Source organism: Porites lutea, chromosome 5 (assembly GCF_958299795.1).
Source record: "Porites lutea chromosome 5, jaPorLute2.1, whole genome shotgun sequence".
In the NCBI taxonomy this organism is placed as follows: domain Eukaryota; kingdom Metazoa; phylum Cnidaria; class Anthozoa; order Scleractinia; family Poritidae; genus Porites; species Porites lutea.
Genome location: NC_133205.1, coordinates 40,547,762 through 40,573,817, shown reverse-complemented (window position 1 = coordinate 40,573,817; position 26,056 = coordinate 40,547,762). Strand labels below are relative to the sequence as shown.

The 26,056-nt window shown below is 38.3% G+C and overlaps 2 protein-coding genes across 2 annotated transcripts; both read right to left on the bottom strand.

Annotated features, from left to right (window-relative positions):
- Positions 1-3,820: 3,820 nt before the first annotated feature.
- LOC140938379 (somatostatin receptor type 2-like) lies at positions 3,821-4,931 on the bottom strand. Its single transcript, XM_073387866.1, has one exon. It carries the CDS (start codon positions 4,841-4,843, stop codon positions 3,821-3,823), a length of 1,023 nt encoding a protein of 340 aa, XP_073243967.1. The 5' UTR covers positions 4,844-4,931.
- A 6,857-nt stretch (positions 4,932-11,788) lies between these two features.
- On the bottom strand, positions 11,789-26,001 carry LOC140937622 (dual specificity protein kinase TTK-like). The gene is made up of 14 exons (XM_073387176.1): positions 25,885-26,001; positions 23,794-24,130; positions 23,122-23,228; positions 21,894-22,100; positions 21,012-21,275; positions 19,268-20,127; positions 18,394-18,545; positions 17,554-17,806; positions 15,866-15,988; positions 15,390-15,566; positions 14,614-14,817; positions 13,753-13,998; positions 12,714-12,804; positions 11,789-12,382 (listed from the first exon to the last, which is right to left on the bottom strand). The coding sequence occupies exons 2-14, from the start codon at positions 24,024-24,026 to the stop codon at positions 12,351-12,353; spliced, it is 2,949 nt and encodes a 982-aa protein (XP_073243277.1). The 5' UTR covers positions 24,027-24,130; positions 25,885-26,001; the 3' UTR covers positions 11,789-12,350.
- Between the last annotated feature and the right edge of the window lie 55 nt (positions 26,002-26,056).

Sequence of the window (26,056 nt, the reverse complement as noted above, 5' to 3'; positions counted from 1 at the left end):
AATATAAAGGTAGCTAATGACCGTTTTATAACTGGGAAAGACGTTCGGACAAAACCTGAAATTGTGGCGCTGTGAACGTGTTATTTGAAATGTGACATGCTAGAGTGGCTTAAGGCCTTAACGTTAGATATCACTAATCCCGTGAGTGTACTAGCCTCAAATCACTTGCTAGAATTTTCTCTGCATTACGTTATAATTCAATTCCTCGGTGAAACTTATAGCTTGTAAATATTGAACTGGCTCTAGTTGCTTTTTGCGAGTTGGAATTGTTACTTGCTAATCTGCCTCTGTTTTAATTTTTGCGTTTGCTTGTATCCCTATTTGTCGGCCAGGGTGTGGAGTATTGTTTCAATACCCTTTTCTTAAAGATTTATTCTTTTTCATGTGTTTTAAGCTGAAATAAAAGGGTATTTTGAATGGGTTTGATGACAATATATTTTGGCGCCACTTTAATAGAAGATTAAAGCTAGGGTAGGTGAAAAACTTTTGACAATTTTTTTTACGACTACTGCGGCCAAAATTTCAGGTTATCCCTTCGAACTAAAGTTCTTATTTCAACCATTGATATCTAGAGTAAAGCCATTAAAAAGGTCAGTAATGATAGTTTCCCCCGTGTATTTTGTTACACAAAGGCAAATTAATGCCCCAGTATATTTGTTAAACACAGAGAAATTAATGCCCCAGTGTATTTGTTAAACACAGGCAAATTAATGCCCCAGTGTATTTGTTAGACACAGGCAAATTAACACCCCCGCGTATTTTTGCTGTATTTGTTAAACACAAGTAAATTAATGCCCCAGTGTATTTGTTAGACCCAGGTAGTTAAGGATCAACTTTTCGCTTGAAATATCACTCAGCATGCCTATAAATTTAATGCTCAAGTTTACAAATATTTCCTGAGGAAAGATCAAGGTTTTTGTAGGCCGGCTTATATTTACATGTATCTGGTTTATAACACACAAAGCTTAACATTTCTACGAGTATAATGATTGTCCTGTTCGAAGCCTCTTGGCTTTATTGATAGTAACGCCATAATGTTTAACAGTTTCATTAGCGACTGAGCTGGTCCTCATAACCAATTCTAAGCTTCAGCGAACATTAAGATCATGCTCGATTAGCATCTTTATGGCGTCACGTCTTCGACATAACAGTCCGCTCGCAATTATAGCTGAAACATTTTCTTTATGTAAAGATTTGTAATTACTCACCTTGCGACCGTCATAGTAATTATTTACTTGTTTCAGTAAAGATCACAAGATAGCCAGCATGTCCAAAAGCGAAAATTAAACGAGAAAAAAATTCGAAGATTACTTCATTTTTCCCGCTAATTTTTAATTCCGAATATGGTATTGCTGTAATAAATTAACCCCTAAAAGTAACGCAGCATCTTGCTTGTGTTCTTTGGTCTGTTGCTTTTTATAAAGTCACTGTCAACAGATCCAAATGTTCTCTGATTCTGTTTTAACTGTTCCAAACGGAAAAATATTTTTAGAGAGAATTTTTTTAAAATTGGAAATCGCAGACGCAACATTAAATTGCTTGTGGCCTTACCACAGATTGCCATATGCCTAACCGCAAGGAAGGCAAATGGCTGCGGGATTTTAACGCCTTGGGGAAAAACCCGGGGGGGTACTTTACGAATTTCTGGGTGGGGATGTGCCGCTGGGACCCTGAGAACTCTTAACGTATACCAGGGCTAGTTCAGCTGAATTTTGCCACCCTATACTATATAGAGTAAACTCCCCAAATCTCCCCTATCCTAGAGTAGCTGTTTCCCTAGTCTAGATAAAATCTTACAACCAACTGATCGGTTTCCTGAAAAATGATACCCTATTCTAGACCCAAACTCTCTGATTTATATACCCTATACTAGAGTAAACTGCTTGAAAACCATACCCTTCACAGCGACACATACCTACATAGCCCATATATGGCAGTACCCCCCCCCCCCCCTCCCCGGGTAAAAAAAAACTAATAAAAGCAAAGTTATAAACGAACAATTTAGCTGAGAAGCAGAATAGAAAAGTCACACAAACAAATAAAGGAAAAAAATCCGATGAGCTGCGTGGCACTTTAGAAAGTTAAGTAAGGGAATGTTCAACAACAACAACAAAAACAAAACAAAAAACAAAAACAAAAGTGTCGTGTGTTGGTTTGACTTTCTCTCCCCTCATCAGCGGAGTTACAAGTCTCTAGGGACTAGGCAAGCATTGTCTCTTGTCTTCTGTTCACCCGTAAGCGAGCAGCTAGCATGACCACGTATGATTGCAAGAAATCATTCACAACAGCTCAGTCTTTTAATAGCGCTGACCAAGCGTGCTGGCAGATAATAGCATTTGACTTACTAAAAAGATGCCCGTAATACCATCTGTCGGTAAAGGGGGGGATGGTAACATTGATATTACTGTAAATGTCATGTAAAATGTTTCCACAGTTCCACTGCTATTCGATATATATAGCAAGAAGAAAAATGTTCCCAACATCGATCCTTGGGTTAATGGGTGAAAAAGTGTCCACATCTGAATAAAATTTTATTACCTGTCTACACTTTTTACTGCTTTCAGAACATGCAGTATAACTTCAGAAAAGTTTCTTTGATGGGCCATTTAGGTGTTGTTTTTTCTGTACCTTGTATTCAGCGTCCTATTTCTTTTTCAACAGCGCCATAACTGGTCGGTTTTATAACTGTCTGCCATTGAAGCTCTGGATACAGAAGAGGATTATCTTGAAACTTGAAACAATTTGTTTCTCGTTTAATTTAGGTGCAGGAGGCCTGAGGTACTACCATAATTCTCAGTTTTGATTAGTGAATTCTTATTTTTTCAACTCAAGCTATGGCTGCAAATTCATAAACTCATAATTATGATTAGTGGTGTTTGTTATAAATTAGCCTTACATTTATTGACAAGACTGAAAAAAGGTATCGAAAGAAAGAAAAAAAATGCATGTGATGGAATAGTGGTTGCCTTCTAAAAACAAAGTCGTTTTTCGCTCCTTCCTTCGAACGTCGTTCAATATCCACGAGCCGTAACTCAATTTGGCTTCACAAAACGGCCAACCTTTATATATTTGCGACTTCCCTCAATTGTCACCAGTTTTGAGGGATTAATTGACATCAAATTTACTCCTCGTCGTTAGATACTTAACGTTTAAAATCATGTAGTAATCAGATAAGAAGATTTATAACCTACAGATTGCTGGTGGTCGATGATATATATTAATTCCGTTTCAGTGTTCTTTAAGTTTTTAATTCAATATTATTGCTCTTAGCCTTCTCTGTGATCAATTTTTCACAGGCTATGTTGCTGTTCAATGATTTTTATATTATAGGCTAGGGAATCACAGTCTTCCCAAAATTAGAAAATAAAAAATGAATGTGCTAATGGCCGTTTGTTTGTGCACAATGACGGTCACAAATTTAAATAACATTACTCCAATTCAAAAGCTAATAGCAGTCTTTTTTAACATTCTAAAAGACGTAATGTTTTTATAGATTTTTCTTAAAATGACGCGTCAGTCAAAAATGACCATTCCCAAGTAAAAAATTAAAAAGTTGACAGTATACCTTCGACACTCGCCCATTCTTCCTAAAGTAAACTCCTTGACATAATACCCGGTCTTTTATTTTCAACATCTGGATTTCTTGGACAACTGAGACGCCAAGGCCTATGAAAACTGTATGAATGACTTCATAAAATCTGAGATTAACTATTTTAATATTTACATCTCTTGTAGTGACTTACATTTCAGTTTGGTCAGTTTCTATTCGAAGTATAAATTATTATGACTCAAAATCCGTGTCAATATAATTAACAAGGGATTACACTTGCTCCTCCATGTTCCCCAAACGCTTTCCCACTTTAATTTCTTTGCTGCAAATATTTGCATTTCTTTTGCAGAAGATTCTTTTGAGCGATTTTCGATAATTCGAGCTTTGAGCCGCGTATAACAGTGGATTAACAAAGGAGTTGAAAAATATCAAAACGCGAACAATCCTATGCGTTAAAAATAAGGTCGCGTAGTTTTGTTCCACCTGCGTGGGTTCTAGAGCACACACGTAGAAGAAGAATCCCGCGAATGGTAGGCAGAGGAAACAGAATGCAACTGCTATAGAGAAGAGAAGCTTCAGAAGTTTTTTTGTGTTGTTTTTATCAGTTTCGTCCAGCACTGGATCCGCTAAATTCCATCTGAGTTCTCTTAGAATGGAAAAATAGCAAAACGAAATCAAAATTGACGGGAGAACGATCATAAGAAGGCAATGGCCAATGATGTAAGCCTTCACAGCTGGCCCGTGATTTAAAGTCCATGGGCGAATGCAGGGGTACATATCAGCCGTGTGTGCCGCGTTATACTTAGTCCATAAACTGTCTGGGAAGCTCAAAATGAAAGACGCCAGCCATATAAAAACTATAACTGAAGCTGCATTTCTTGACGCGATGGTCCAACGAGCACTTTTAAACGGTTTGACTATAGCCACGTATCGTTCGAGGGCGATTACGCAGAGGGTCAATACGGAGGCATCAAAGGTGATGCATACGATTGCGTTCCCTGCAAACAGCTTGCATACAATGTCCCCTAGTGTAGGATTAATCCTGAAACTGTTTATAGCGAAGTCGTACATGCCTGGGCAAAACAGTAAGGTCAGCATATCCGCCACGGCTAGGTTCGTCAATAAATAGTTGGCTGTGGTGTGCATTGATGGTGTTTTTGCTACAATAATAATAACGACAGTGTTTCCTAAGACCCCAAAGAATACTATAATCGAGTATAGGGCGGAAAATACAATGTCTTCTGATGATACCTGCCCATCTCCTAGCGATGCGTTTATATTGCTTCCATTCATCTTGTAATATGAAAAACATCGACAAGATTTTCAACACTAAAAGGCCATTTAAAGCCAGAAATATCCTTAAAAAGACTTGAAGCACTTGAAAAAAGTTCAGAATATTATTTCGCGCTGGCTAGTTATCCATGAATATCGTATGGTTTCGTTATCGCTGGAATACCGCTGAGATTAAACTCAGTCTTAGTGGCTTGAATGTAAACTCCAGAGCTTTTACATCATTATAAATCATGCTGAGTGTTGCAGCCGCGTACTAAGCTTATAATACATGGGATCTACGACAGGTGTCGATGAAGAGACAATTGTAGCATAAAAGACAACTTTACATTTCAAATTTTCCTGCCATTGTTGCAAAGTTAATTTGAGCCTTTACATGTGCTATATACGATACTGTTTTATCTCGGGCCGAAAGAAAATAGAATAAAAATTGTCATATTTTTATTTTCAAATACGTGTTAAAAAAGTCCACCAGATACACTCTCCATTTCCGAAGACAAAAGACCCTAAGGATTAGTATACAATGCGACATAAAATCCATTTAAAAGATGAAGGAAACCATTTTTTGTTCTTCCAAGGCAGTTTACGAGTAATTTCCGCTGTGAGTGTCCATAATGTAATATCCTGCATATTCCTTGTTTGGAACATTAACTAGTATTGCAGCGGGATCAGTTTAAATTTAGAACCTTCTTAAAAATCGTTTTCTTGTTGCAGGGTACAGCGATAAAGCTCAATTAAAGTCGATTGACGGTTTTATTTGAACAGCCTAAGGTTATTTTAAAAAAGGCTGGAGTCGCTTGAAAATTCAGTGGACTCCAGCACTTAAAATTTATTTATTTTTGTGACAAAAATGTAAATGTACGCAATTACTCCAAGTTTCTATTCATTTTCATTAAACTTTACCTTGGTTGTACGAAATTAATGAAGACATCCGTTAATATATCTTTTGGTTAAATGCTGTCACTTATTACAACAATTTTGACCTCCTCGCGAACAAATACAGGCATCCTTCAAATAGATAGGCGTGTTATTAACTTTTCCCTACGCGAAAGAGAAATAGTCTGCTTATTACGATAACCAACAAAAATGGAGGGAAACAATACAAAACATGCCACCCCCTCCTCCCTCACTTACTTTTGGTTTGTATTTTATTTGTTAACTTAATAAAAGCGGGATTTCATTCATATATTTTCCTTCTTTCTTTTTCTATTTTTTTTTTTTTTTACAAACATAGGATGCTTACATGTCACAACAACAGTAAACAATCGATCTTCAAAATTTACAACTGTGATAATATCTGAAGAAGGAAAAATTAGCAAATTGCCATGACATCATTATCAAGTGACAAGATAAAAAACAAAATCTGACTAAGCCACACAAGTATCCGGATATTTCTGAATCCGCATACGTTTCCAAAAGTGTTCCGATTCGTGTGGACATGGCCTAATAAATACGGTTTGAAGTGACAAAATAAATGTGATTGTAACTTGTTTCCGCGTTCGTAAATGAAAAAAAACAACAACAAAAAAAAAACAAAAAAAAACGGTATCTTAAACAAACAGTTTTGTCCAGATGGAATCTGATAATGTGTTGATACGTTGTTTATGCTCGGAAAATTTATTTATCACGAATCATATCAGCTAAAACGATCATGCGAAGAAAAAAAGCAGTTACAGTGCTGAGGCTTTGTCTGAGCTTCATGATAACGCTGAGATCTGATTTTCGACCTTTGTCGGTTGTCGGTAAATCTCCGTTAATAAATGAAAATGCATGTTAATTATTAATGTTTGTTATGTATTTCACTCAGTTTCATGACTTTGATCCCTATAAAACGTGTTGAACTTGTAACAATGCTTCACTTGATTGGACTTCAACTCCATTAACTCCGGTTTGTTTTATTTATGAAACATGATCGTTTATTTCACCATTGATTGTTTTTGATCTTCGGCTTCTCGTACTTTCGCTTTTCCACTTTGTATCCTAGTTCCTCATGGAGAACTGATACCATCGTCTTTTCTAAATTAAAGAAGCCCCCCTCTCTCAAATAAGCCCCTCATCTCTACTCAAATGGGTTTTAATCAGAGGATTTATGGTACAATATGCTCTTCTTTCTGGAAACAAACTAGTAGATCACGTCAGTCAATGTCGGTAGTCAGTTAATATTTTTCCTATCGGTAGTCGGTAATTTTTTTCACGTTTTTATCGGTTGTCAGTGCCTTCTGTTCCGTACCTCCCGGAGTTGGACGGAACTTTAAAAGAAGCACTTTATTTGAGTGTCAAGGTATTTAGCGAGAAAGTACTAATAGGGGACACTATTTTTACGTCTCCAATAGGAGACGGGACCGCCATTTTACGTACGCGAATTATAAGGTCAAGCCGCCTGCAGTGCAAAGGGAGTACCTTCATTTCTTAGTTATTTTAAGACCCTGATTATTGGTCCGGCCACGGGAATCGAATCCGCGACCTTCCGCACTGCAGTCAAGCGCTCTACCGACTGAGCTAATATTCCTGCGGCAGTTACATTTTGCTTGTACCCGGTCCATTGCGAAATATATACAAAATGGTTAATAGTGCACAAGTTGATTTACTTTTTCTCTAAGAACAGTCATAGACGACTCAAAAACGAATGATCCAGCAAAAAGTTCGATTTTGATTAGCTAGGGAGGTAATTTTATCTCCAGTTGTTAGAACAAATGATCAGTTTGAAAGACGGCTTGTTGCTCTGATTCCAGCACAGATTCCTTTCGAAAAAGCGCCGCGTACACGTGCACCGCCGTTCTTCTCTTCCATCGGGGTTTCGAAGACACTAGAAAAGATCGAGATAGTGCATGTGTTTCATCCAGATTTGACAATACTGAAAAGAAATAAATTGCTACACAAGAGATTTTGGAGTTGATTCCATGAGCACGAACGAACAGCCTCATATTTAACTTTAATATTTTGATTAACTTTTAATTTTTTTAGCGCCCGATTAGATGCGAATGTAAGAATAATAGATTAATGTAATTCCTGAAAAACACGTTTGGAGGGAAATGATGCGTTTTAAACTGAATTTTACACTGGATAACGATTAACTTGACAAGCGGTGACTGAATTTGTTTCTTATAATATTTTTACTACACAGGCTATTAACAAGATAAAACTTATACATATCCACACTTTTTTCTCATCAAACCAGTCAATTTTCAATTTATCGCTTCTCTTTTAAAATCAGCAAAATATTTTTAATTAAACATTTTGTACAGGGGAGTTTACGTAGTCAATGCTTTATTCAGTGTACATAAAAGCAATAGTGCCATTGAAACATGCTAGCATCACTGAGTCTGGCTGGGAGATCGAAACAAAGTTGTTGTTAGAGCGCTTCATTCCAAAGAAGTATATATTCCTTCGAAATTAATAGATTATTGTTGTCAATTTTTATTTCTTCAAGATCTGTAGACGAGGCTGTAGAACTGGGACCGTAGGAAATCTGAAATTAAACAAAAGTAGACTTACAAGAGAGTAAAGCCTGGTTTTCATGATCATGATCTTCAGTGGTTTCTTCCAAACCCAAATCAAGTTATTTATACCAAAATAGCTTGTCTGCGATGACTAAATAAATGGTAAAATTTATCTGTGGTGCATATGATAGCCTGGGATACGCCCGTTGGTATCATAGACCGCGGCAGACTAGCTCTTATAATAGTTTATAGGGAAACCCGGCTTATTAGGTACAGGAAAAGGTCATTCAGTTAGGGAAATGTATAAAAGCTGCTGATTGTAAGTTTTCCTTTTTTCAATGTGCTATTCAGTCTTCTTTTCACATTTATTCTGTTATCTATGAGTTAAAGGAAAAATTAACTGTCCATTAAATAGACCAACTACTAAACATTATAACGACCTTCTTTGTTCTGCACAGATGACTAGAAAGTTCTTCAAACTTGATGCAATTACTATAGGTTTTAAAAAGAAAAGAAGGAAAACTCTCTAATATTATTTTTGCGGGCTCATAAATTACCTGGAAGAAGTTGTGTTCTTCATTTTCCTCGGGAATTGGCTTTTTTTCCGAAAAAACAGAAGATCTTCCATTTCTAAATGGTTCCAATTTTCGCGACCCGCGCTTAACCAACAAGATGGCAGCAACCATCAGAACAGCGAACACGCTTGATGTCTCCAATACGTCCATGAAGTGAACCTCCAAATTAACGGTAACCAGCCACATTATTATCGGAGCCGCAGTTCTGTGAAATTCTTGCTAGTTAACTTCTTCCTGCTCTTCTTCTTTGATATTGCTATTTTTGAAAATACGAAAATGCTTAGTTGACGATATCCTTTAATTTCTCGAAATCATAAAATACTGCAGTGTCATTGGCTTACTTGAATGGCATCTGCTTTCGAGTTAGAAACGCAATCCTGCTTTTAACGGACTTGGTGCATATGGACTGAAAATAATGTCAGCTTATTGGCTATTGTTTTCTTCAAAATAGGTGAATCTGAATCAACAATGTGCTTTACAAGTAAACGTGACACGAAAAAAGTTATTTTCAAAAGCAAAATTTGCTTTTCAATTTTTCTGTTCCACCTACGCATACTTCTAATCAGCAATCTTGCCCACGCTTTGGTGTTATTTTTAGCAAAATATTTCTAAATTTAGATCGAGGAAACGCTTGGTCTGTTGCCATGGAAACCAAAAACTTGCAGACAGTGAGCATATCGTAGGTTTGAATTAAAGGGGCTATTGCTGTTTTAGGTCAATTCTTTGTGGTAATAATTATTTAGTGCCTCAACTATACACAGAATGCTCCTGTAGAGTTTTGACGAAAATGTGAGGCAAATTTCATCAAGAATCACTAACCATAATAATTTTTTTGGTGATTTTTGCGAGCATAACATTTAAACTTGAAAAAGCTGGTCCAATTTTTTTAAGTTTCAATCCATGTCAATCACCCTTGCCATCCGAGGCAACAGAAGACAGCGAACAGTTTCGATGCTTCAAAATACTCTTAAAAACAAAACTGAACCATTATTTTTGAAATTCAACTGATCCCGAGACCGTTTTAGCCTTTAAAAAGATAGCCAATAGCGCTTCTTAAAGCAATCCTCAAGTATGACCTTGAGGATATCGAAATTGGTTTATAGTTCTCATCGAAAGTTTTATTGAAAGGCCTGAAAATAGCAAACAGTTCAGTCTTTTTATTTTCTAATACGTTGAAACTGCAATATCATAATATTCTAAAATTGATCGGCTAATTAGTATTATCAGGTCGGACAACATATAAATATACCTTATCATCTTTGTTTGGTTCACAAATTTTCAATGAATAATTATTATGCGCCATGATTGTCTTTTCAGTAGGGATGAAGTCAGAGTTTAAATCCCAAAAATCAAAATATCCAAAGGCTTGAAGATGATAAATAAAAAAGAACACTTGGGCGGTCAGGGAATAACAAAACTGAATAGTGGAAAACATGATGTTATTTATTCGGGTGATCCGAAATAAATATTATGTAAATTATACGAGATCTCGTATTTTCTGCTTCGCTGAATTAGAAATTATCATTTTGTTGGAGGCAAAAATGCCTTATCGCATTGTAAAGCTAATGAGCTAACAGGTTCACGAATTTAGAAAAATTTTGAATTTTAGCCTAAAATAAAGCTTAAGGGGGTATTTGTCAGCAATTTCATCGATCATGAGCAATGATAAAGCCAGTAGAGCAAAAGGTGCGTGTAAAGAAAAGAATCAACACAGTCGCTTTGTTTTGTTCAGTTTGCTCCGTCTAAACCACCAAAGCGGTTTTGGAAGATACGAGTTTTTTGACCTGCACGGGTGAAAATTCGTATTTTCAGCGTAAACCACAATATTAAACCAACAAATTAGTCTTATTCTGAAGACGAAGAAAAGATTGTCATCGCCATTTGTTTCGACATCGACACCACCTGTCCATACCACACGCATTTAACAAGTTAAAAGTTATTCGAGACAGTTTAGCAAACAATGTTAGCTATATTTGAAAAGCCAACAACCCATAGAACTTCGAACGGAAGGAATTATTGCCTAACCTTGGTTTTAGTTGGACTGAGTTATAAACCCTATGTATGAATGTTATTTTTTGACTGATTTCAAAATGAAAAAATCAATCAGAAATCGGAAACTGCAGCAGTGAATTAATTGATTAACGTGAGACCCGTCAAGTCGAAAATGTAAGAGGGTAGTTCCGTAATATGTTGCAGTGTCGGAAGGGGAAAGTCAACAACACGTAAGGCAACGCACAATTAACCCTATCCACCTCGGGGAGCTTTTGACTCACCCCTCGCTAAGAAGTTAAATAACTTCAATACCATTAAAGCAATGACCGCTAAACTTAGCTTTATTTCCGAAAATTTATCTGGAATTAAATTATTTAAAGTCATCGTGTGCGTGACTCTACCATGACAACGGAGTTTTGACAGCCATGTTTTTCAAAATTTACTTCTTTTCTATAAAAAAGGATTTATGTCTATTTTTACTTATTGAATTGTTTAGTACTACATCATTAAGGATATTATAACTCTCTCAAAGTCATTTTAGCTGTTAATAAAATCTAGGCTTTTTTTTTTAGAAAGTTACTAATTTGGGAAAAAGAAAATTAAATGACCAAACGACTAACGCTGAGTTAAATTTTCAACGTTTATTTTTCCCGGAATTGATATCTTATAAATTGTTTGCATCCTAAGAACCCTTTATACAAAGATCCAATATCCTATCAAGATTACCTCGATTTTTACGGAATTTAGTAAAATGGAGTGCATTTAGTTAAATCAAAATGGCTGATGGTTACAGTCCCTTTTTAATAACAATTCCCGCCTACGACTGCGATTTCTATTTCTTACAAGGTCATAGGCACCCGTACGTAGCAAGTGTGGACCAGTCCTCACTTCTCTAATCCCCATTTCCCTCGCCAGGAAGCAGTAAAATACACCGTTTAATATCTATTAAACGCAGCTTTTTATTTACACTTGCTGCTGTCCTTCTACTAACTTTTATTCACGTCTTAGTGTAGACCCCTTTCATGATGGCCGCCTATTTATATTTTCTTTTATATGTGTGAAATGAAAGTAAGAATACTGTTGTATTTGGCACATGCTAACAAGGTCGCAAAGGCTAATTATCATATATATTAATAACGTTACAAAGAACTGAAATGAACCTTTTGAAAAACTGTTAGACAATTGCAATCCGTTTCAGTCTCCCTTCGAGTTTGTTCATCCGTGGTTCTTTTTGTATACCTTCTTTGAGAGTTTTTTTCCAGTCAATTTAGTGGCAGTTCTCACCGTTTGAATTTCGATAAATTACGTGACAAATCTACTTTACGCCAATCCAAAATCCTCGTATGCGAGTTCTCGTATTTTTATTTTTACTAAAGGCAGGTATACTGAAGTTTGGGAGAACCAGTATGGCACTTAGCAGAGAAACATATATTACATAGGGTCTGAATAAAACATCCTAAATTATCACAAGCCAGCGTCGATTTCTTGATTTTAGTGCACTATTCATCTTCCTGTCGTTGTATTCCATGACTGTTCTGTAACACAGACAAAAATATTTTCAGTCCAGGTTCCATATTTCTAACTTGGTTCTAGATTACAGTTAAGCGACCAACAGAAAGTAAAAAAATCCTTAACCATCATCTTTACAGGGCTAGCTTCGATCACCAGAATCCTTAGGAAAAATCTTTTTCAACTGTTTACAGCTCCATTATTTTCTACGGCAATCAACACATTTTTATTTTATTTTTTGCAAATGGTTGATTTTCACTGAATCCATTATGAAGCGCTTATTCTAAAAGCGAGTTGCATGAAATAATAATAATCCACAGAGAAAACCACAGTGAAAACCTTCTTGACAGTACTTACCAAATGTTGACTCGGAAATGTCAGCAGGAACTGCATTTCTATACTTTTCGGCAAGCTCACGCTTCAATACAGCGTTTAGATCTGCATTTTCCTATTCAAAAACAATAAAAGGGTGATAAAAATCTACAACTGAATATGTAGAATGAAGAAGTTAAATGCTCAGAAAATTTGGTTCATCATTATTGGGAACTGCGTTTCAGAAGCTCTTCGAATCGCCAAGGGCGACAACGAAAAAGATCAAGCAGACTCTAAAACATTCCACGCCAATTATTAACAGGGCAAGTACAATAGCGACCATCCACAGTTGTAGTCCTCTAAAATAAAAAATAAAATAAAATTCTACCACAAAGTTAAAAGAACGTCCCACTACAAAGGCAGATTTAGCAAAAGAGATTACTGAGCAAACCGCCGCCTGGTTAGCTCAGCTGGGAGAGCGCCAGTCTTCTAAGAGGGGATCGGGGATTTAATACCCAGCCGGACCAACACTCAGGTCTTTTAATAACTGAGAGGAAAGTGCTACCTTTGTAATGACATTTGCACAACGGTTAGACTTTCTAATCTTCTCGGATGAGGACGAGAAACTGTCAGTCCCACCTCACAGCTTTTCCACTGTTCAAAAAGAGTAGGGGACGTAGACCCTGGTGGTGTCAACAACCTTTCCTGGGCTGAGTGAATTGTCATTAGAGATCTTACTATAGGAATAACCTCATGATCCTCCGCCAGGTGTAGTAATGGCTAACTGCAAATAGAGTGTGTAAAAACCAAGCAACGAAAAATGAGAACGCGAAAGCGCGCGGAAAGGACTGAGCACTACTTCCCGTGGACAACTTGCCACTCTGTCATTAGTCAGTCCGCCGAGAAACTGTCAGTCCCACCTCACAGCTTTTCCACTGTTCAAAAAGAGTAGGGGACGTAGACCCTGGTGGTGTAACGCCGCTGTCACCGTGTCTTTACTAAATCTGTCTATTAGCTACAATATGAATACTTTATAAGCAGTCTTTTACAGAGAGAACGCGACTTACAAACGTTAATAAAATACCTTATCACGTTCAATTGTGTTCCATCTCATGTACTTGTCGTTCCCTGACACGTGAGGCGGTTTCAATGCATTGTGTGCCTGACTTAATGCTTGAACGTCAATTCCAGCCAACGGCTGACGGAGTGCAGGGCCTGGGACCTGAATCGATGGCACTGCATGCTGAGAGTTGACATGAATATGGTGCCTGCCAGGTACAGCTGATGAGACACTGATTTTATTTCCAGCACGCAGCTGTTTAAGGAAGCTCTGGTGAATAATAAAACACTAACAGTCAAGCCTCAACCCCAGACCTTACTCGGCCCAGCCCTCGGCAACAGTGGACTTTCTTTGCTGCTTACACATGTCAAAAGAGGTTTTTGAAACCAGATGTCTGTTTGGCAACAAAACTAATTACGAATGTTGTTTGCGGGCTTTTTACCATCTTCTTCCAACTGTTCTGTAGTCATTAGATGAATGCTGCGATTTAATTTTATCCTTGATTTAAATTTTATTTTCTTTTGTTCTTGGGTATGATAATATATGAAAATGAGCTTTAAACAAAAGAAAATAAAATTTAAACCAAGGATAAAATTGAACCACAACATATTCGTAGCTACTCTATTTTATTTTTCGGACTATTGCTCACTATATGTAAGAGTAGAAACTCATGAGGGGTTGAAAAGTGCAACTCTCATGTGTTTGCTTTGTCCAATTGCTTTTTTGAGGCCACAGCGAGTGTTCCCAAATATGGTACTTAAAACAATGAATATTCACGAGGATTGAGCGCGAGTTACACGTTTCATCCCGTTGTGAACTTCTGATATGAGAAAACGTCTATAAGAAAACTTTCAGCACTTCAAATCATACAGTGTAAATTGTTACCTGACTGAGAGCTCGTATTGATCGAGGAGAGTTGACATCAGCCTTGGCAAACTCCATCAGGCAGTCAAACATTCTGTCCGAGTCTATTTCCACCGAAGGGTCTGAAAACGAGGATGTATTCCCTTGCGCTGAGGAGCTAATGAAAGGGTGAGCTAAAAGCTGCGGAATGGTGTAGCGCTCTTTGGGACTGCGGCGAAGACAGCCCTGAAAATCAACAAGATCAAGTGCGGACGTTAACCAAGCTATGGTCAAACCTGTATTCATCCCTGGGAACCCAAAAGCAGCTATTCTGGAGGACTAGATAATTTTTGTTGAAATCGTAACTTTTCTTATGAAAATCTCGTCGTACCGAAATGATGCTCCTGGGATATCCAAAGATGACTTGCAGTGCATTAAGCGAAGCCGCAATAAGCTCTTAACCGTGTCTCCGTCTCACAGATCCCCTTTAGGGAATCTTTTGGTGTGTACAAGTTGCTCCTGATCCTAAACGAACATGGGACCCTTGATTATATATCAAAATTTAAGTTTTTAAAACATAAACAGCCAATTGGTAAAGTTTGACAAAAATCCTACTTCGGGTTCTGTTTTAGATGAATGACCATAACGGTCTAACAATGTAAAGGTTACAAATGAGTGCGGCGAGGACCTAATGACAAAGTAGATCAGTTTTCTGTATTATTAGATGTAACGAGAAAATAAAAATAAATACAAATATGAATAAATAAATAAATACACTGTAAATATTAAGTAAAACACGAACAGATTACTAAACAAACCTCTATGACATCTAATAAGTGCTTGTCATTGATATCCGGGAACTCGATGACGTGAGAAGGATCCATAATACATTGCAGCTTTTGAAGATGGTTGGTAATATGTTGGAACGGTGTGCGACCGTACACCATCATGTAAAGGATACATCCAAGAGACCATACGTCACTAGGTCGGCCAATCTTTTGTCAGATAAGAGAAGGGAAAAAGCTGAGTGTCGTGTTGGCTCTATTACCAGCCGCTGTTAGCGAACTGAGCGCGCTCTTCTCGAGACGCTTTCCATTTAGTCAAAATTTCCGGAATTTCCGGTTCGGCGGTAAATGGAACTCGTTTCGTCGGTTCCTCCCACTGGAAAACTCCCAGAAAAAGTGGAAAATCTAAAAAGATGGTCCCGTTTTCCCGGTTGGAATTTCCGAACGGAATGTCGTGTTCCATTTACGTTTCTCGTAGTTTGTAAAACTAAACTCTACTCTAAACTTACCTTCATTTTTGGTTTAGCATTTCCTGTCTTATCAAAACGAGGAGAAATATCTTGAAAGGCTTCTGGGGACATAAAATTCAACGTCCCAACCTGTGTGTCAAGCTCTATACTTGTCTTGTCTCCCTGCAGGTCAAGTAAGAAAACCCATGCATTTACATGTATACCATTACAGTCAAGCCAAGTCAAGCGTACCCCCCAAGATTCCAGTAATGAATTTATTATTTGAAAGTTGAGTCCGTTGGTAGTGGCAGATTTCAGATTTAGCTCTACTTTCCTGCATGCGTAATGAGCAGTGAATTCACACGGGAGGTTGTCATGAAATTTCCGCCGGCTCAATTTTCTATAATTTTTAAGTCTGTGAATATGCTTCTGCAGAGGAACTCTAAAGCTTGCTATCCAAAACCCAGTAATGGTGCTGAACTTTCTAATGCGTTTGCTGACTTTTCGTGCTGAAGATTGAACGCATCCGCGGGAAAATCGCGCGTGGCCGGTCTGCCAATGGAAAAAAACCACAACTCCTGTTAATTGCTTGAGCTCAAGCTGTGTTTCAGAATTCAAGTTTCTTGAACCGCTAACGTTTAACAGAGTTACTCGGTTTTGATCAAGTCTGGATCAATTAAGTCGTGAACATTCACTTGACCCTCTACCAGCATCCATCGTGGCCAGGTGTTATTCTACCTTAGTACCTATGCTTACGAGGATTATTAACTTATCACTTACTACTGGTGAGACTTCAAGGTAACTAAAATGCGCAATTCTTCGACCTTTGCTAAAGAAAGCCAATACTGACCCTGAGGTTTTTGCTGACTTTCGTTCAGTGTGTCCAATCTCAAGTATGTTTCCAAACTTATTGAAAAAGCTGTTGCTGCCCATCTTAATGACTATGTGGTTTGCAATTATTTGCATGTGCCTCTTCAACCTGTACACAAGCACTCCCACAGCACTGAGACAACACTAATGAAGGTACATAACAACTAACGGTTGAAGTCCCGAAATTTTCTTCGGGTTAATTTGCAATTGCCTAAATTAAAATTACCACGGTGACAACCATACATTCATTTGAAATCACAGTTCTTCCAGTTTTTAGCCGCAAAGTTTAGAATTATGTTTTTATAACACGATTACCCACATGATTGCGAACGACAATACACAGAGATGGGATCAGCATCTGGGAAACTGACCTCCTACCCCTCCCCTAAGTCAACATTAAAACTTCTCACTTACGGCAAAATATTGGTTTAGGGGAGGGGTAGGTGGTCAATTTCTCAGAAACTCAAACGGCTCCAATGATTAGGGTGTGCCATTTTCGGTTGGTTAGATGTTTGCGCGTCCTGGTTGATCAACTGTTTCAACCAACAAAAAAATTGGTTCCAAACCTTTGTTGTGATTCAGTGAGGCTGAGCGTGTGAATGTCCGCGTAACCTCCAATGCGACTTGTCGTTTAACATTTGTATGTTGTGGTTTACTTTTATGATTGGTTTCAATTTTATTTCCCTTTCATTTAAACTCGTTATCATACATTACCATAACCTAAAACAAAGGGAAATAAAACTGCAACCAAAGATTAAAACTGAACCACGACATACACACTGTTGTTGTTATTGTTGCTGCTTTTCTATGGGAAAAAATCACTCGTCCCTTGACGAGGTCTTACGTCATCGAAGCTGGAAGGGTGTGGTATTACTTACTTGCAATGTACGGGCGATCCCAAAATCAATCAGTTTTAGACGAGCCTCGACAAGAAGAAAGTTGGCGGGTTTCAAGTCGCTATGGATGATTCCTTGTTGATGGACCACATGAACAGCCTCCAGCATTTGCCTCCAGAATCCTTGCAGTTCTCCTCTGGACATCTTGTTGCGGTTTTTTCGCAAGAAGCCCGCAAGGTCAATACTTCCACACTCCATAACTAAGATTATAGCGCTTTTTTCTTGGCTTAGCTCCCTATTCAGTAAAGGAAAAGAAAGGTTTATTGGGTCAACCAAATTGCGCGCTCACAAAAGTGAATTTTAAGGAGCTTTAGCATCGACTACGGCGACGAAACTTTGTCGCGATTATTCCGACTCGCCGAAAATGTCTAATTTAGGTGAATTTTCCTGGAATTGAATTCTTGGAGACCGAACCCAAGTTTAAGACCCTGTTTACATGGAGTGGGGGACCCCGGTCTAGTGGGGTAGGTTTCTTTTGTTTTGTGTCCTCCAGAGCGTGAAAACAAAAGAAACCAACCCCACTAGACCGGGGTCCCCCAATCCATGTAAACAGGCCCTAAGAGGAGGGAGGTATGTTCGTTGCGTTATGTTTACGCCCTCTACAAAACGTCGCTTGAGGGAACTTCACGTCGTACACGTGCAGTGATGGCAAAGAAATGTACAAAAAAAGTGTGCTGCACGTGCAAAGTTGTTTTTTGCTGATTACACCTATTGTTGTTGTTCTTGTTTTTTTTTTTTACGTTTTCCTTGCCGTCGCCGAAGTCTTTGCTAAAGCTCCTTACTGTGCGTGCGTGAAAGGACTAGAAACATTACCGTACTCACCAGTCAAACAGTTTGATGATGTTATCATTTCCTTGAAGTCTTTTTAAAAGATTAATTTCGTTAACGTAACTCTGAACGATAAAATCATCTGCTTCCTCCAGGTTCACATACTTTAAGGCGCAAATTCTTTTGCCGTCATACACCTGATATACCTGTGCAGAGAATACATTTCGGTACTTGTGACATCGCACGCACACGAAAAAACACCAACCTAAGGATACTATTACCTGTGGAAACTAAATTTGGCGATTTTGGCGAGTATACAGCAAACAGCAAAATTTAGTTGCCGCAGTTGTAACTTGCAGTAGGGGACGACCTTGCAGCTCTTAGAAGACCTCACGGGATTGGTTGGGAAAACAATGTAAAAACAAAGTAAGCAATGCAAACTAGCCCTAAAACAAAACAGCTGGAAGGCTACTGTATTAGTCAGCAAAGTCTAAGCAAAAATTGCAAACTTAAGACACTCAAATAATACCCAGTCCCCTAAATCCGCGATAAATTCAAGTATCTCAAACAATAGTAGCCTTAAGGAAAGTAAACGCTATTCGGGGTTGGGTTAGCCTCCCACGCAGATGAGGATTGCGTGACGAGCAAAAAAAAAACGTCCGCGTGGGAGGCTACGGTTTCGTGACGTCCCCTATATGGGATCAAGGGGTCGCGCCGCTAGACGAGGTAGAGTTTTTCCCTCTCTGTCCTAAATATGGGGTCATGCAGTATTAAAACTTTCAGTAGCAACCCATTTTGTCCATTAAAATGATACCTCTCCGGCAGTCCTTGCTTCTATTAGTTTTTTCATTTTTTTGGCCACACTGAAGTTAATAATCTTCTTGAATTTCTACAATTTCTGGGGTAAAGTAGATCCCAAAGCACTCACCTTGCTGGAGCCTCCTTTGCCGATAGTGCCCAACTTTTGGTAGGTTTTACCGTTTACGACAATAATACCCTGAGGAGCCTTTGGTGCAATAGGCATCATTGGGTTGACAAAATGCATTTCTGGCGTGAACGCAGAGGCAAATCCATTGTCACGAAGCTGGCCTGGGATCCCTTGTAACTGTCCACTGTGGTTGGCCTGTGGGATAGGATGCTGAATGAAGGAGCCACTGTCCCCCAAATTGGGTGGCATTGAACCTGAGTTCGGCCTCTGAAGCACGCTTGATCCGATGGAGCTGCTGGAGACGAGTGCAGTTGATCCTTGAGGGGTGGGAATTTGCTGAATTGGAAATGTTTGTCGATGACTTGAATGATCATTCTGTGTTCTGCTGCCATTATTTAAGGTTGCTGACAGAGGGTTTGTTGGAATTGTCTGTGAACCTTCTTGCAAGGTTTTATTTGGCTGCTGACTAGGAAGTTGGTTACCCTGTGCTTGTGATGTGAATACACTCTCCTCAAAGTCGTCCTGTTTGCCTTTAAACTGATTCTGAGTCGTTGCTGGGTGGAGGCACTTCCCAGTAAGGGGCTTTTCATCGATTTTTCTATCTGCAGTATGACAGGTAGAAGCAACACATGAATTACCGTTGGTTGGTGCTGCTTCTTGAGCAACTGAAATCATTTCAGGCTGACTCTTTTGCTGAGACTCATCCACTGTTAACTCCAGCGCACTGATACCGTCAAGATCGTCACCAGGCTCCTTGACGGATGGAAGCGTCATCTTCACCCTTACTGGCAGACCAAAGTCACGTCTCGTCTTGTTACGCCGGACTGACAAATTCATGCTTGCAGCGAGGCTGTTGCTACCTACGGAGGAAGGCGGAGTAGACAAGTGCAATCAGGTTTGATTTACAGTAATTAAATAAGCCGTTTGCAGCTCAGCGTCACGTGATCCATTTCATGCCAAAATTATAGGACGCAACCCTAAAAATACCAGATTGAAAGGCGTTGAAACAAGAAAAGAACCTGTAAGTTTTTAACTCTTAACATTGCGGTTTCAATTTTTTACAAAATGGTGGTTTGAGCAAAGGGCAAAATAGTACCAGTAAATGGAAATAGCCGCTGGACCAGACACCTCGCGTCCCAGCATTTTTACATTGAAGTTGCCAGGTTTATTTATTTTTTTATATTTTTATTCCTGGAACATCTGTGGAGCCCTAAAAAAAAACCTCAGCGACTGATACAGTTTTGAATAGATTTCATAAATAAACACATCAGTAGCCTTTGTGAACAGTGGTCAAAGAAGAAAACGAAGGGGGAGGGAGCGAGGGGAAGCAGGCCTAGCTCCAAGCCGACGCTCTAAACCTAGCTCTTTCTCTCTATATTCTTCCTCTCCCCCTTCCCACTCCCTCCTTGTTTTCTTGATTGACCTCGGCTCAGCTTCTGCGCGGTCGCATCTCTTAAGACCACCACAAACGAAAAATACAAAGAACTGAAATACCTGCTACACTGTCAGGCTAACATGTCAGAAGTCAGATGAAAAAAGGGAGTTTGCTTAACAAAATACAGTGGAAGCTCTCCTAACGGACACTCTTGTAAACGGACAGTTCTACTTACGGCCACCTTCACAAAACTCCATTTTTTTGACTCCCATAAAAACTCTGTACTTTTTTAGTCCTGTAAGCGGTCAGCTCTAGAATTATGACAAGGACCGGACAAATTTGTCGCATCCCGAGGGTGTCCCAACTCACCTGATTTAACGTCTGGTGTAGACTTGACAGATGCTTTTTGAGTAGATTGACAGCCCCTCTGAAGGTGGCTAAAATGACCTTTCTGGAATGGAATGGTGTCTGCTTCATCACTGCTGCTGCTAATACTTCTTCTACTGCTCAGTGGTTGCCTACCACAGCTTTCTAGAATGCTGGGGAGCTTGAATGAAATTACAGCACTGGTGTTGTCTGCGAATTTGGCACTGCCACTGTCAGTGAATCGAGAGCTTGTTGATGTGTCCTCACCTGTAGAAATTCAGAAGGGGAATACACTGAAAAATCAAATTTTAGTTGTAAAATTACAACAGTGGAGTACTGTGCTCCACCTCACCAAATCTTGAACACTGTGAATTGTTTGAAGGTGTTAGTTGAATGCGGCGTTGTTTACTATTGTTTACAGTTCAGTGTTATAAAAGTTACTGATTTTTGGCAATTTACAAATTCAGTGCAAATGAAACAACAAGGTAACACTGCTTATTTGAGTTAACAGACACTTTAAAATACATCGTTTCTGCGTACAGGTAAATACCCGCATATTAATAGCAGTAAACACACTGCACAGTCAGGTAGATTGCCTCTTACCTCAGAGAAATGGCTCCGCTACCAGGTAGAAAAGTGATGCCATTACCACATCTAGAAAATCATGGCCTCCTTTTGTATAGCTATTGAAATGGCAAGCATGTTCTCTAACCTGTGGTAGATACTAGTCTACCCATGAGGCAGAAATGATGTATCATAAGGTCACTATTAAATCACTTGTTAAAGCCAATCATTAACAGCTTTCTAATGCTGAATCTCATTTTCTTCAACCTGTTTACCTTCATGTGAATAGGAAAAACGAGTTATAACTCTAGATTGGTGTACCTGTGCTTAAAGGAGAAGAATCAACTGAAGAGTCACTACTCTTCTGTTTGCCTCTGAAGTAAGTGAAACCTGTCAACTCCTCTCTGTCATCTATCAAAATCTTTTTTCCTTCAACAAAGTTATCATATGCTTTTAACAGCAACTCTTTGGGCTCTGCCTCAAAATCTTTTCCTTTGCGAAGCAAGCCTCTACATTTGCTTTTGTTTCCTGTAATGGAAGATAGATACAGTAATTTTAGTCTTCTTTTTCTGAATGCAAACCAGCATGAATTGTCCTTTTGCAATAGTTGATCAGACACTTTATCAGCTTTCTGCTAATGCAAAAACAGTTCACCTTTGGAAAATTTTGTTAGCAGGAACTGAAAGAGCATATTAAAATTAGGTAACCTGTTAAGTTTCAGCGGTATATCTCAAAAAGTAGCAATTGCAACAGCCGTCAAACATTTGAAGGATTTGTGCAAGCAAAATAGCTCATGACACCCAGTCATGGTTGAGTCCAGGTTCTCCATACAAATCCGTGTAAATTTTGAAAGCTTTAAACGGTCCTAAAATCTTTCCCTTAAGCACAAAAAAGTTCAAATTGTCTGTTATAAAAACAAGAAAATCCTTCTAATTTTTGGCGGCTGTTGTAATAGCCCACGTCCAATATATTAAAATTCTAACATGACTTCGAGGCTTAAGGGTCAAAGTTGCAAATTTTTCATGATCCATTGTCTTCCAATTCCCAGAAGAGACTTTATAATGGGCACAAAGAAAACCAAACCAAATATAGAAAAATGATAGCGAATATATATATCGAATGTGGGCTATTCATGTGAGCATGATTGCAGTATGCATGTTTTATTGACTGATTGGAAAATAGTTTGAATTAATGATAAAACAATTTTTATATCTGGCTTTCAGACATGATATGAAGAATTATGCAGATCTCGCAGGGTGTTTTTAATATCTGCCTTGGCCAAATACCCTCCTTGATCAGTGCGTAATTTTTCATACCATAACACAGCTGCATCCAATAATTAAAGTGCTATTGTAATTACTATAATTTAATACTGAACACGTGTTTACATTATATGAAGAGAGACACCTTTGCTAAAACTAAAACAAGTTAAAAGAAGTATTGAAGATTATATCACAATTAAAACAGTACAACCTGACTGTATGCTCTACTTGGTATATAATATAATTATTCTAAATATCATTGACATTGTACGGTATTAAAAACAAACCTAACAATAGCTCAAATTGAGCCCATGCAACAAACACAATAGCAAAGTGCTTGGCATTGCTTCTTGCCAACTGGAATGTTCTTCTGGCATCATCTTCTGAGATTCTCCTGTAACACAACATGATAGTACAGTCCTGTAAGCAATTTCACCTGTCGTGAGGTCACCATGACTAGCCAGACAAAACAAGACATAGTTGCCAGACAGTATATTGTATTTTACTTTAATTTCTTTAATATAATTACTGTGCAAAGAATAAAATAATAATAAAAAGTGGATAGTGATTTATTCAGTGGATAGATATCATAGTGTTATCCACGTTTTGAAAAACTGGGACAATGGCCAAATGCGTTACACACACGTATCTTCATAAGGTTATTCATTTTTGATAAACTGTGCAGCACGAAATTAAACTTGTGTAAAAGTGGTGTGACGTTTGGGAAATGGCCAACTGAATGCTTTATAATTCAGGTTAATTGTTGTTTAAAATAGGTGAAAGCAATGAACAGAAAAAAGTTACCCTTGGGGACTTAAGTAATTAGTGACTCCTTAATGGAGGGTGACAATTAATATGGCTTTGCTTAAAACAGATTTGACGCAGTAATATTCCATAAACAGATCATTTATTACAGGCAGCAAGTATAGTACCAACAAGTAAAGTTACTAGAACCTTACATTTGAAGTTTTGCACATTCCACAAGAAGACGAGCATAAGAGAAATTCTTTTTGTTGTCTTCAGCTGATATTTGAGTGACAGCTCTCTCATAAAGAAAGATTAAGTGTTGACAGGTTTCAGTGGAAAGATCTGGACCAGACTTTGTTCTTTGTTGGGACAGGAACTCCAGCCAATCCTCTGGGCGATTGCCGTTGTCTTGGATTTTCTGAATTGCTGTTGCCTCAGGTTCCATTACTGATGCAAAAGGTCTTGAGTAAACAATGGAAATTGCAGACTGAATTCAACCTACATGGCCAATTTAAAGAACCAATGAGCTTGTATGTCCTCATAAGAAACCTGGAAAGTCATATAACAAGCTTTTAAAGATGAGTTACACCAGTTAATATAACTTATTGTAGGCTGACAATCAATTGAAATCAATAATACATTAATGTACAACATGAGTAACTATATAGGTAATTGCTGGCTTACGAAAACAGCTGACAATAGACAACACAACTACTGCTTTCCCCATGAAATAACATGTGTGGAATGAGCATGTGCAGAATTCCTTATATATACTGATGACGTGTGTCACTACCTACATCTGGGATTGTGACTCTCCGATTTGTTATGCCACAAGGGAAATTGCCTCAAGCAATCAATCAACCACTACCTGTATCTGGGTAGTAACACTTGTCATCAGATGAAGTATGGAATTTTTGCACTCTCTCCTCAGATTTCATTTTGCAGAAAAACCAGGTGACATTGCCAAAAGTTTACTATTATTTTTCTCAGCCAAGGTGTTTGTTTGGTAGAAGTGAAATGGCCCATTTATATTACAAAGTCTTCAGAGTGACCAAGTCCACTTAAAAGAGACACCACTTTGTTTGAAGGTATGAGAATTTAAATTCATGATGGAATGCTTGGTACATGTTACACAAGACCTGTAGCTCCACCTTGCCGGCTTGGATAGCTAATCACACTGCAAGACTTCATTCGTCTTGCCCACAAACAGCCCCACTTAATAACGAATAGCTCCACCTTCCCCTTCCAATGCCTGCCATGCAAGCTAAATAACAAATTAAGTTACCCATAATAAGCAGCAAAGGAGACAGCAAATCTCATGCTTTTCTTTACATGTACAGTCCTGTACAGGTTTTACTGTATATATGTATGTAATAATATGTTATATATTCCACTGGTAGTATAGGAGACAGGCTTGGTGCTATTTAGTCACGGTGATATCTTGTAGGTAACCTTTCAAATGAAATCTACTAGCCAGATTCATACGTCATGGTGCCTTTTGTTTCTCTTAAATTTGGAGCATTTGAATTATTATTATTATTTTTTTTTCTTAATTTTGACTTTGGTCATTGGGACTGAAAGGGTTACCGGTAAATTAACTCTTCCAGTCTCAAAAGTGTTAAACATAATTACAATGAAATACATGTTGTCAGAAGGGCTATTGGGATAGAGGTTTAAGCTGAATTGCACAAAGACTGTATATCTCCTTAAGGGTATAATCATATACAAACAGCTGTCAGAAGTTCCCTGACTTCAGTTTACAGTAATTTGCATGAAAATGACTACAACAGATCACTTTAAGATAAGTGATCTGTACATGTCATGCATGCCGTCCTGTCATGCCAGCTGCATGGAGATGCATACCGAAGCCCAATATCGAAGTCAGGATCGTCTCCTACAGTGTACATACACTGACGTGCAAGCGAAAAGGAGGTGTAAATCTTATAGAAACCTAGTGTGGCATGTTCAGAAATGTCTTAAACTTTATAAGCTTAGTGAATACATATAAGCTTAAGCTAGGCTAAATCAGTTTTAACTCTAGACATTAAATACTTGCATCATTTATTCGTGACGCTTTCAAATTTTTACTAAAACTTCAAGGAAATGTTTCTGCGACCGACAATTACAATCAACTGCCAAGGGTCAACTGCATTGAGCCTGGTAAGGTTCAATTCAACTTGTTTGTGGGCATTTCACGGTTTGGTTGACGCGACTCCCGCAAATTGCTCGTCCAAAAGGATAAAAGACAAAATCACTGAAAAAAGAGGAATCCACAGTACAAAATGGAGAAAAATGATTCTTACCTCATTGACAAAACAAGCAACTTCGCGACATCTTTCTTTGATGCTGTCTGCAAGCGATTCACGTGAAGTCGTGTTCGAATACAGCGCTTCTCTGATTGGCTGTTTCAGCTTTTAAACCAATAGTGATTGGCTGACGAGAATTTAAACGCAGAGGCGCGATATCAACACGATC